General features: G+C 42.7%; 1 protein-coding gene across 2 annotated transcripts in view; it reads right to left on the minus strand.

Moving 5' to 3' along the window:
• The window catches only part of CCNY (cyclin Y), a 120,232-nt gene extending 109,271 nt beyond the window's left edge, over positions 1-10,961 (minus strand). Inside the window, exon 1 of one of the 2 annotated variants that reach the window (XM_053940522.1) lies at positions 10,646-10,960. In XM_053940522.1, the coding sequence (XP_053796497.1) occupies positions 10,646-10,799 (154 nt within the window). In that variant the 5' untranslated portion in view covers positions 10,800-10,960. Of the gene's footprint in view, positions 1-10,645 lie in introns of both variants that reach the window. The other variant, XM_053940532.1, reaches the window with a different exon arrangement.
• Between the last annotated feature and the right edge of the window lie 990 nt (positions 10,962-11,951).

The raw sequence follows: 11,951 nt of genomic DNA on the forward strand, positions 1-11,951 counted from the left end.
GATATCCCAAGGACAAATGGCACACTGGGTTTGCATCAGTTACGCAGCAGCAGAGCAGGCCCTGAGCTGACCTTGGCCTCCGGGGCAGGAGGACACCTGGGCACAGGGGCAGGAGGACACCTGGCACAGGGGCAGGAGGACACCTGGGCACAGAGGCAGGAGGACACCTGGCACAGGGGCAGGAGGACACCTGGGCACAGAGGCAGGAGGACACCTGGGCACGGGGGCAGGAGGACACCTGGCACAGGGGCAGGAGGACACCTGGGCACAGAGGCAGGAGGACACCTGGCACAGGGGCAGGAGGACACCTGGGCACACGGGCAGGAGGACACCTGGGCACAGGGGCAGGAGGACACCTGGGCACAGGGGCCATGGCCAGGCCATGCTGTACAAACCCTTCCTTGGTGCAGGGATGCCACTGCCAGCGCCTTCTCTGCAGCACCAAGGCCTGGCAGCTGCCGCAGTGCCAGCACCATTCCTCACCTGAATAACCACCCTGTACAGTCAGTATGAGTACACTTGCTTTTTCCCTACCTTAACAAATACATTGGTACATCCATGGGAGCCCATTTTGAGATATTCATCACAAAATCAGAGACAAAAGAACTACAGAAGTGCTTCCTTATGTTCTTTTCTCCTTTTCTACCACAATCATACATACATAATTTCACTGCTGTTGAACTGCAAATTTATATTCAAAAATTAAAACATGCAGTAAGGAGAAAAAAAAAAAAAAAAAAAAAAAAAAAAAAAAAAAAAAAACCCCACAACCAAATATGTGAAAATATGAGAGCAGTTGTACAATATAAGTTCAGGTTCTCATGTAGTAATATAAAACCTCATCGTTTGGATTGCACACACAGTGACTCAAATACTTGTTACAAAAATAATTCTTTACCATAATATTTTTAAAGAAAAGTGATTTAATGTCGAGAGCTTACTTTTCACAAAACATTAATTTCCAGTCCAGTTTAACTTGGCACTGTCTCCTTCACTTAAATATCCATTTTTGCCCAGGGGAAATTAGTTTCTAGATTTATAATTTGCATCACTGTTTATATATGGAATTTTGAATTATTTTTTGTTTCTTTTAGCTTTCAAAGGCCATATTGGTTTCTTTTTCTCCATGAAACAAACAGTTAAATATCTCCTTATTCTTTTTATCACAGACTTGATCTCTAAGACCATCTCAGTTACAGGAATCCTTCCTGTCCCTAATCCCATGAAAAAGTACAGAAAATCCTCCATACAATTACAATTCCAATTTCTATGTCTGACACAGAGGGAGTAACTGTATATTGTGAATGCAGCATTCTAGACACTTACCCCAAGTGAGTTATCCTAGAAGAAAGGAGGACATTTAGCTGCACGAAGTGTGATTTGAAAGCTTAAAACACAATTGCACTTCCAAACTCTTCACACACTTTCAGCCTCCACTGACTGACTGAAAAAATGCATATGGATTTCTGCCAGCCAGGAATAGTCACAACAACCAGCTCCAAGGAGATGCCACTGAGAGCTGTGCAATCACAGGGAGCATCAGGTGGGACTGACACACAGCTCAGAGCACAGGCACATGCAAAAGATCTTGCTGTTCACTTTTGTAACTGGATTTTACCTTGATGTTTATTTTACTATCTGAACTTTGAAATCTTCTGCACATGCTTTTAACAAGAAATATAATACTAACCAGAAAAAAGTTCATGTATCTTAATTTTAGAATCCCTTTTCAGGAACTGAAAATAGCAAATAAAAGCAAATAAATCAATCACTGACTACTGTTTAAAAACTGAAACCCTAGGATTTCAAACCACATGTATGAACAACTGTGTGAAGTGGTTAATTACAAACTTTATTTTAAAAGTGATAGTGAACAGGGCAGAGAACTTCACATTAAAGATCATCCTCAACAGATTTTACTGAGTTTGGATTTAAGATTCTGCATATAGCAGATTTAAGATTCTGCATATAGCAGCAGCTGAAACTTTGCCAGCAACTAGAAATAATATTCTTTCTAATAAAATCTGAAACTGTTTTTTCCCTAATTACATACAAAGCAGAATAATGCTATGAATTGTTAGGCAAAATATTCTGCCACTGGACTTATTATTATGAATTTTAACTCAGTTGATTTCATTTCTATATTTCATAAACTTAATTAATAAAAACAAAATGAGTCTTTCAAAGTTCTCCAAAATAAAGAGAAAACAAAAACAGGAATAAAAAGCGACTTTTAAGATCCCAATTCCTAATAGCTGTGGTTCTACCTCCCAAACACGTGGAAACTGCAGTTCTATAATAAGCAAACCAACTGTCTGGAACCCAAAATTTCTTTTAGAATTATCTGTATGTTCTCAATTGTAACTTCTTCTTTTTCCAACCTGTATTTCACAATGGTTATTCTAACAGCTTTCTTTGAAGAGGAGGAAGTGGGGGAAGACCCACACCAAATTAGTAGAGACTACAGTTTACTGAATGAAAACTGCATATATAAGACAGAGTCAACTTCTTTCAAACTAGAAAAACAGATGAGGTCTAAAACACCTAATATGAGCCTAGGAATGAAGAGATCTAATTAATTTCAAATGTTGAAAGACCTTCTTCAAGGTCTTTAGATCACTTGCATTACTTTACAGCACAACACAGCTCACCAAGTACTTCAGAGACGTAATTACTGCTTGTAAAGCCCACTAACCACAGCCTGAAAACTTCTTTTAGTCAAAGCAGGGAAGCATGGTCTGCTGTGTTCTTATCAGCTACAATTCCCAAACTTTGGATCTTCTAATCTAACACATTGTCCTTCGATAGGAAGGCCAGGAAGGAGGATAAAGAAATCACCATATACTTAGCTTTAAAATGAAACTATTAATAAATAGCATAAAAGCATAACTAATGCCAGTCATTTCACATACACAGCCTCATCTGCTGACAATTCCTAAATTACCCCCTTCATAGAGAGCTTGTATAGAAGTGAAAAAGTGTAGGATAGCAATGTAAAATATCTTTGCTGACCAAGCACAGTTTCTTTCCCATGCAGTACTACTTTCAATATCTGAAATGAATGTATTTTTTCTAGGAACAAAGATGGTAATAAGTATCTTTTTCAGTTGGAAGTATCCCTTAAGATGTCATAAAATAAATAACAACATGGCAACAAAAAGGTACCACTTCCTGGAATACTGATGTGCAGGGATAAAATGCAGAACAGAAATAATTTCAAGCATGCCAGTAATTCTGAATTCTGGATTCAATCCTGAATCAAGAAAAGAACCCCTGTACCATTAAGTCTTGCATCTTCATTTAGTGACACTGCACTTTTATCACGTCACTTTGTGCAGTCTGACTTTACAAAGCCCTGGAGTACTCTGTAGCTGTATCTATGTAAGTTTTGTCTCCTTACAATCCAACTTTCAGATGAAGGAACAATTCATCCATTCCCACTCTTAATGAAATACCAACACAGCAAAGAAAACAATCTTTTAAAATTTCAACACATTCTCATATTGGTTTCAATATTGTTGAAAGTAAATACTTTCACTTCCCATCTGATATCTTCTGGATCTCAGCCACAGCTAAGAATCATTTTGCAGACAAAAAAAAGATAAGCAAACCAGAAGTCTGAGCTACAACTTTTTTAACTAAGGCTGGGTGGAGTTTTATTTAAAAGAAAATTAGGTGTCAGTAGTTGAAGGCTGACTCTTCTTATTGAAGAGAGAAGGATTTTACAGATTCTCCCTCTAAGAATCACAGCAAAAAAGAGCATGGGAAATGTTACATAAGGTGGATGAAAATTTGCTTTTAGTCTTGGGATTAGCTCTATTCCATAACCGTGTCTGAGCATTCAACTATTGCAGTTTTCTGCAACATTTTCACACCAACAAAAACAGTAATAAAGTGCCACTCACAGCACTAAAAACATTGATTTTATTGATACATTTTGTTCAAACCACCATAAGCTACAGAAGGAGGACACAGTTTTCAAGTGCAAACTGCACCTATTGGTGGCATACCAAAGGTATTTCAGCAACGTGGTCACAGCATTACCCTGACTTAAAAGAAACAGTATTCATTTCCAAAGAAATAAAGGGAGAAGTAAAAAAATAAGAGTTGGACCTCAATGATCCTTGTGGGTCCCTTCCAACTCAGAATGTTCTATGATTCTAACACCAGTTCAAGGAAAATGTGAATCTTGATGATCTGAGAATCTTGTCGTAGCTGAATGACCTAAAAAATCCTTTCCAATTTGCAGGCCCAAAATGTTATAAGCATGATGAGAAAGGAAACAAACAAATTAAAACAAAAGGGGGGAAAACCAGGATTTTGTGCAAATTCTCCAACCCGCTTTAATTAGTAATTTTCCATTATTGCCAACCATGGCTCTTTAGCCAGCTTCTATACTAGTTAAGGATTAGAAGCAGGAGCTTTAGCCTGAAGACTAAGTTCTTTCTCAACCCAGTTCAGGCTACTGAGCACTCCAAATTTAAAACCAGTCCTTCCAAAAGCAGCACAAGGGTTGGTGATGCTCCTACTGGGGCTTACAAAATCAGCAACAAAAGCAAGTTTAAGCTGAGCTCAGTAAAACCATCTCTGAATTTTGGTCAATTTTGCAAAAGGTTTCAGCTAAGGAAATTAACATCCCAACAGTCCATTTCAGAAATTCTGGAATATTTGCTTTTAAAGTTGGTTTGTAAGGAGATAAAAACTCCTTACAAACTGCTCGTTCTTCTTACAGAAGATACAGGAAGTAGTAACTACTCCAGTGAAGGCACCACCTATGCACATTGCTTGGAATCGGCCATCTAGTCCATCCATAGTCATAGATTTAAAAGATTTATTAATGCTTACTAGCTCTTCACATACATTTCAGAGAGGTATGGCACATATATTAAATATTCTGCAGGATGAAGTGAAAAAGATCAATCCATATGTCAGAATGCATACAGAAAATTAATAAATTTTAAAAGTTCTATTTATCCAAGTCCAAAGAATGGAAAAGAAGCAAAAGTAATGTTGATTGATTTCTACATGGAAAGCTCAGAGAAAGGCTATATATATGTTTTCAGTTTGCAAAGTATATTTCATATTCTTGCAAAGATGTTAAGCAAGGAAGATATTTAGACTATGTGTGACGTGCAGCTGGTTGGCAGGACAAGGACAAGGACAGCTACCAGGTATTGCTAAACATTGCTCACTTATTCCCCTTCCAGCCTCAGGATATGCGAGCAGCTAGAAAAAAGCATTCATGATGTCAGTAAGCTGCTGTATGGTGTCCCACCAGGACTGGTTTTTGTATCATCTGACCTGAGTAAGGCCTGAAGACGCAGTAAACTGGAAGTCTGAAAAACCTTCAGTAAGCACATAAAATTAGGCAAACCAGCTATGAACACAAAGTGAAGAAGTTTTCATTCCTTTTAAATACATTATTCTTATTATAAAACCCAAGGGGAAAAAAAAACCAATATAAATTAAAAAATATCCAAAACAACTCAAAATACAGTAGTCCTTCCATTTTCTAAGACCTATAATTTTAAGTTTTATCCTTCTGTTTCAAGTACCAATTTACCCAGTCAAGACTGTGTAACTCACTTTCAAAGAAAATATTAATCAGATGGCAGTGCACTAATAAAATTTCTCAGAGGTAAATTCAGATATGACTAGTCTTAGTATGTGCACTTCTGAAAGCTTCTGCAGCTAAATATGAAAATACTGACTTCATACAGGGTGTAAATTTATTGGTTTGATGTAAACAATGTAAAAATGAGGTTTTAGGAAGGTTCTGTACGACACGATGGTGTCTCTTAGGAGAAGAAGGGCACAGTCAGAATAACCAGATGAGGGTGATAACAGAAGAAAAAAGAAAGCTGTGCAGGAGGCATCATTAGCAAGGTGCAATATAGGCCTAGGTTCACCAATGTAGGCCACAGCAGGCTGCATTTTTAATTTTTTTAATTTTTTGATGCATCAGAATACAGGGGTACATTGATACGTGACCTCTGACAAATGCTTAGGCAGATAATGCCAAATACCTAAACAGTAGTACTGAAAAACACATAGATCACCTCTGTGCTGGAGTTCTGGCTAAAGGAACATGAACACTTTTTGAAAGAGAATTTTCTGTAAACCAAATAGGCTTTGTTTTTAAAGAAGGGCTATCCTTTTACAATCTGTGTTTTAGCAGGAATGTCTGTGTGCAGCACACTGGATGTTTAATTTGCTTCCGAAATGCTTATGTCTTGACTTTTGTGAAGTAGGTCAGTTCCTTCACAATGTGCAACCCATCATGCCCTAGCTCTTGAAAACACCAGTATTCCCTTTCAGCAAAATTCCATTAGGTATATGGGGCAGACATTTTAAAACTTCCTTGTATTTTGCTAAAATCTCATCATTCTTACAAAACCCAGCATACAATACACAAATAGTAATTAATCCCATGTCAGAGACCATCTTGCGCCAGTTCCAAGAAGCTGGAGGAATGAAAAATACATAAATCAACAAATAAATAGCTTTTTAAAAAACAGTCAATTCTTAGGAGCCCGTGCATTAAGCAGCAAAAAAATTAACATTGACCCATCGTGGAAAGGGCTGAAAGGTTTATCAGTGATGCACAGCTGCACAGGACATTATCTGAGCTAGCAATGCATGATTAGCAGAAGTTTACAAAGAAGGGAAAAAATAAATCTGATTTTTGTAGGATGAAGGGAAAAAAAAGGAAGAAGCTGAACATTAAGAACCATCTTTTCTTGAAATAGCATAGCATCTCCATCTAGTCTCTGTTTCAAGAACAGCCTTTCGGCCAATTTCATTGTATGGTATCATCTTTGCTTCACACCATCATATTTGTGGTAAGACATTCCCTTTCACCCTCCTCACTACAGCTCCATACTTGAAAAGCTGACTGTAGAAATGATGCTTCAAACAGAGGAATCACACCTGAGCACATGCTGCCTTTTCCCAAGTTAAACCACCACTGGCTCTGATTGTGCCTTGCTGATGTAAAGAGCCAGGGGAGCCTGGGCTGTGGCAGCCCAGCCAGTGCAGACTTACACGATCCATACACCAAGGTGCTTACACGGCTTGCACAGGCAAAAGTTTGCATCCAAAGAGATACATAAAGGATCTGGCACATAAAGGTCTTGACCATGATTACTTATGGCTGCCATAAACTGCTGTAAAAGAGGTCTTGATGGCAAACAGATGCAGGAATCTACAAGTTATGAATCCACTGCCACAATTTTTTTAAAAGTAAACTTCTAAAAGTGAGGCACTGAAAAATGTGGAAGCTCACCCTAAGCAATAAATAATCATCAAGACCAGAAGGTAACCTCTGTATGTTACAGTTACCTTCTTGCTCTTCCTCAAAAGAGAAAAACATTAACAATCTGTTAAGTGTTCTTCATTATCATGGGCCTGTAGAAACTAACACTAAATAAACAAAAAAGCATTCAGAAACAAACAAAAACAAAGCATTCTGGTGAGTGCACAACATTCAGAGAGGCAATTTTGCATGTGTGGATTTTTGTAGAAGTCCACTACCTTCTTAGAAATTTGAGGAGAAGAAAAAAGAGGAAGAGAGGTAAATTCAACTTTATGATTCTCTGGAAAAATATCTTGATAAATTCCTCCTCATCAAAACTCTTTCAAAATTCCCCTTCTCCTTCAGATACCAATTTATAAACAGTTGTAAAATATTACAGAAATTGAGATTTTTCTTGCAAAGTACCAGTGATGTAGAGGTATTTTGTTATAAAACCAATTCCTACTGGAAAATAATTTCTCCACCTGTTCTTTGAAAAACTACTAGTGCATTGGGTATGGAACTTGAATTAAAGAATTCAAAAGCATGATTTTGAAGGCACATTTTATGAGTATTTCCTTATGAAGTATCCAAGACAGGCAGACGTCAAACAGTTCCACTAGTACTAAAATTTCCAGTTAAATTACTCTTTAAGATTTGACATCCCTCCCTCTTTTTTTTTCTCTCTCTCATACTGCCAGAAACAGGGCCTGGAACAGTGAAAACCACGCATCTCTTAAAAGCTTAAAATAGCCCACAGCTGATTTAAAGGTTCTAAAAGTTCTTGATTTATTCAAGTAGCTTTACCCACTTCAAAAAATAAAATGCTTCCTGAATTTCCATCAATATGAGCATGAAAACAATTGCCCCACAAAACACAGTAACTAAGCCACCGCATGACATGATTTTTACAATTCCTAAAAGTACCAGTGACAAAGTAAATGCTTGTTAGAGACACGAATTTGCACTTTGAGACCTGTCACTGACACATATACCCAAGCAGGATAGAAGGGCTCTCACTTGAAGAACAGTGAGAAATAAATCTGAAGTGTCAAAAAAGCTTCCTTTCAGTACATTAGTCTTTGTCATTATTTATTTAATTTAAAAAAAGGCACATTTGGCAACACTACCAATTTGAGAAACCTTATGACTTGCAGGAACACTAAGGAATAAACATCCAGCATTCTCTCTTCACAACAGAGATAACCAGACTATTGTTCTTTCATTCTAAAATGGCAAAAACATCTTCAGAGTTCTCTACTGTGAAGGGTTTTTCCTACCCCAATGTCACATCCATAACATCTGTATGCCATACAACTTCAAACAATCTAACAACAAAAACATAATAGTTAGTCTAATACAAAATAAAATTTCAGAAACAAACAATCACCCTATTACATTTAATACTCAGTCATTATCTTTAACCAAGAGACCGTCAATGAGCGTGACTCCAGGGTAACAGACCTGCAACAAAGCACGCTTCAAAGTTGTTTTATCCCAGTCTGCCCAGTTGTTTTGAATGTACAGACATCTATTACCCATCAGTCTCCCCAGTGAAAAATTAGTTCTCAGACTCTATCCACAAAAAGGGCCAAGAGCAGAATAAAACATAAAAAGGAAACCCGTAACTGTTCATTCACAAATTTGGACAGGTTGCCCATTTGAAACTGTGGCATTGCACTGACAATGGCCCCAGATGAAAACCAACAAAATGTAAAAATAAATAATGCATGAGGTGTTTTCTGTGTTCCAACAACAGGTTACAACTCTACACTTGACACATGCCACAGTTTAAAGGAGAAGAGAGACAGAACACACATGTACCTTGACACAACAAATGAAACAACCCACCAATAAAGATCTGGGTTTTTTTGCAAATAACTAGTAAGATGCAGGAACTTATCTGGATTGCATGCACATTTTAACAAGTACTCATGCACTTTATTTCCATCGAAGCCTTTATTCCCATCCATTAAAAAAAAAAAAAAAGCACAAAAAACACACTGAGAACAAGGCACAAAATCCACACACCTCTGACCAAAAACTTTACTGCAGCCTGTGCTGCTATAGATGGAGAAATCCGTACCATCAGAGAGAGCTGCATCCTGCTACACTGTACACCACTGATTGCTGGAAGAATTAATCATTCACAGATCAACAATTGGTTCTTTCATCTCCCTGGCTTTCTCAGATCAGACCATTATGTATTTTTTTCCACCTACTGATCCTGTTACACTCCATTTTTCAGCTGCATGTAGCAAAGATATCTGAAAAACATTCCTGTTTCTAGAATGTACCTCACTGAAAGAAACCAGTGAGGGTACCTATATGCTTCCATGGGATTCACAACTTTAACAGTGTCAAGAAGTGACTGAACATTGAATTCTGCACTAATAACACAATGTAATAAGCTGTGAAAAAAATGTAGAAGGCAAACTGAAGGGCACCAAAGTCCTACTTTCTGGCTTTCTACCAAAAGCAGTTCATGTGAACAAACCCATGAGATAGCTGACCTTTTAGCAAGTAAAGTTTTAGGACTAAATACTTCAGCTAATCAAAAACTAAATTACATGTATACATTAACTCAGCCCACATCTTTAAAATAAAGCTGTATTCTGGCCAGCCAAACAGCACCACATTCAGTCACGACTAAACCAACAGGAATGTGGCTTTTTTAATACCTCTGCAGAGAAAGAGAGGGCAAGGCAGTATTCACGATGAGCACTGCGCCTCACCATGACAGTAACGGAAGAAAAAGTCACTGGAAGAGAAGGTTGTCATGGGAAACATTTCTCCCACTTTTATCGCTGGCAGGGTTTGTCCTTTAAACGCTCACCCCTGCAGAGGCCTGGCAGGTGACATCCCGGCAGGTGACGTGAGCTCGGCACAGACAGCCCTGCCAAGGGCGAGGGACGCTCCCCTGGGCCACAGCCGAGCCCCGGGTGTCCGAGCCCGCCGGGACTGCCCGTAATGTCACCTCACGATACTCTGAAGGGCGAAGGGTCTCGGCAGCGCAGACCCGGGGCTGCAAAACTGCACCCTGCCAGAGGATGCGGCGCGGTGCGAGGATGCTCCCAGCCCCCGCTAGAAGGGTCCCGCACAGCTCTCCCCGGGGACACGAGCAGCTCTGGAGGCGGCATGTACCGCGGCGTCCCCGTGAGCCCCGCGGGAGCGGGCACGGTGACCAGCACAGACCGCGGCGGCCCGGAGGGACACGGTGCCGGGGCAGCGGGACCGGCCGGCCCGGCCCCACCCGCGGGGGAGCGGCCGGGGCAGAGCCGTGCCCGCCGCAGGGAGCGGAGGGGAGGGAAAGGACTGCGGGGGCTACCCGGGACGCCCGCCCGAGCTCACCGTCGATGTTCTCCCGGTCGCTGATGTGCTGCAGGTTGCAGCCCGTGTCCTCCCGGCTCAGCTCGGCCTCGGGGCGATACGACTCCAGCCGAGAGTGGGCATTCCGGCGCAGCTTGGGGCTGGAGGAGACGCAGCAGGACGTGGTGTTCCCCATCTTCTCTGCCCGGCCCCGGCCCGGCCCGGCTCGGGAGGAGGCGAGGGGCGGCCGGTCAGCGGGGGTGGCGGGAAGCCATGGGCGGCAGCGGCGACAAGAGGGAGCGGCGGCGGGGGAGGAGGCGGCGGCTGCGGCGCCCTGCGGCTGCACTCGCCGGCGGTTCCCCCCGGCGGCTCATCCGCGGAGGCGGCCCCGCAGCGCGGCCCGCCGGCGTGGGCTGCGGCAGCTAAGCCGCCCTCCTCCGCGGGCGGGCAGCGCGGGGCCCGCCGGGGCACAGCCCCATCCTCCCCCGCCCCCGCGCAGCCGCCGGGCCCGCTCCGCGCACGCACCCACGCGGCAGCGTCGCAGCCTCCGCGGCAGCGACACCGCAGCAGCAGCAGCAGCGGCGGCGGCAGCAGCAGCCGCCCCGGGCGGCCCCCGCGAACCGGTTCCGGTTCAAGCGGGCGGTGACGCCTCCCGCCGGGCGGGCTGCGGGAGCGGCGGCGGAGCCCGGCTCGGCCGAGGGGCTCCCGGCGCGCTGGCCCCTAGGTCCCCGGCCCTCCTCGCTCGATCGTCCCGGCGCCGGGCGCTCCCCTCCCCGCGGGGGCCGCGCCGGGCCGAGGCCACGCCGCTGGCCCGGGGGCTCCTCGGGAACCCCCCCCGTGCTCCCGTCCCCGCCGGGGACCCCGCGGGCCGCCCGGACCTAGGCCGGAGCCCTGCCCCCGCCGTGGGGACCCGCATCCAACCGGAGAGTCACTGGTGTCCCAGAGATTTGCAGGCACTGCACGAGTTCTTTGAGAACTTGTTAAACTCTCCTGTGGACTCACCGTTCCAAAGGTAACAGGCCACAGAGAAATGAGAGGTGTTAAGTGCCCCTTTGTAGCACCTTCCCCGTGTTTAGGGCTTTCCCAGTCAAAATCCACTTTTGCCCTATTCAAAGTAATGTTAAAGATGGGGATAGTGCATGGCTCTCATTAGTCTTTTTTGTTGGGTTTTCTTGTTGTTTTTTTTTTTTTCTTTAAATTTTTGTAATCTAAGCAAATCTCTTGACTGCTGGAGGTCTGAGTCATGGTAGTTGAATGGGTACACTGATAATTTGACAAGAGAAAAGCACTTTTATGTGTTTATAAAAGATGCTTTGACTTACAGCCCTGTGTCCAGGAAGCCATTACT

The sequence above is a fragment of the Vidua chalybeata genome, chromosome 1 (genome assembly GCF_026979565.1).
Source record: "Vidua chalybeata isolate OUT-0048 chromosome 1, bVidCha1 merged haplotype, whole genome shotgun sequence".
NCBI classification, from domain to species: Eukaryota; Metazoa; Chordata; class Aves; order Passeriformes; family Viduidae; genus Vidua; species Vidua chalybeata.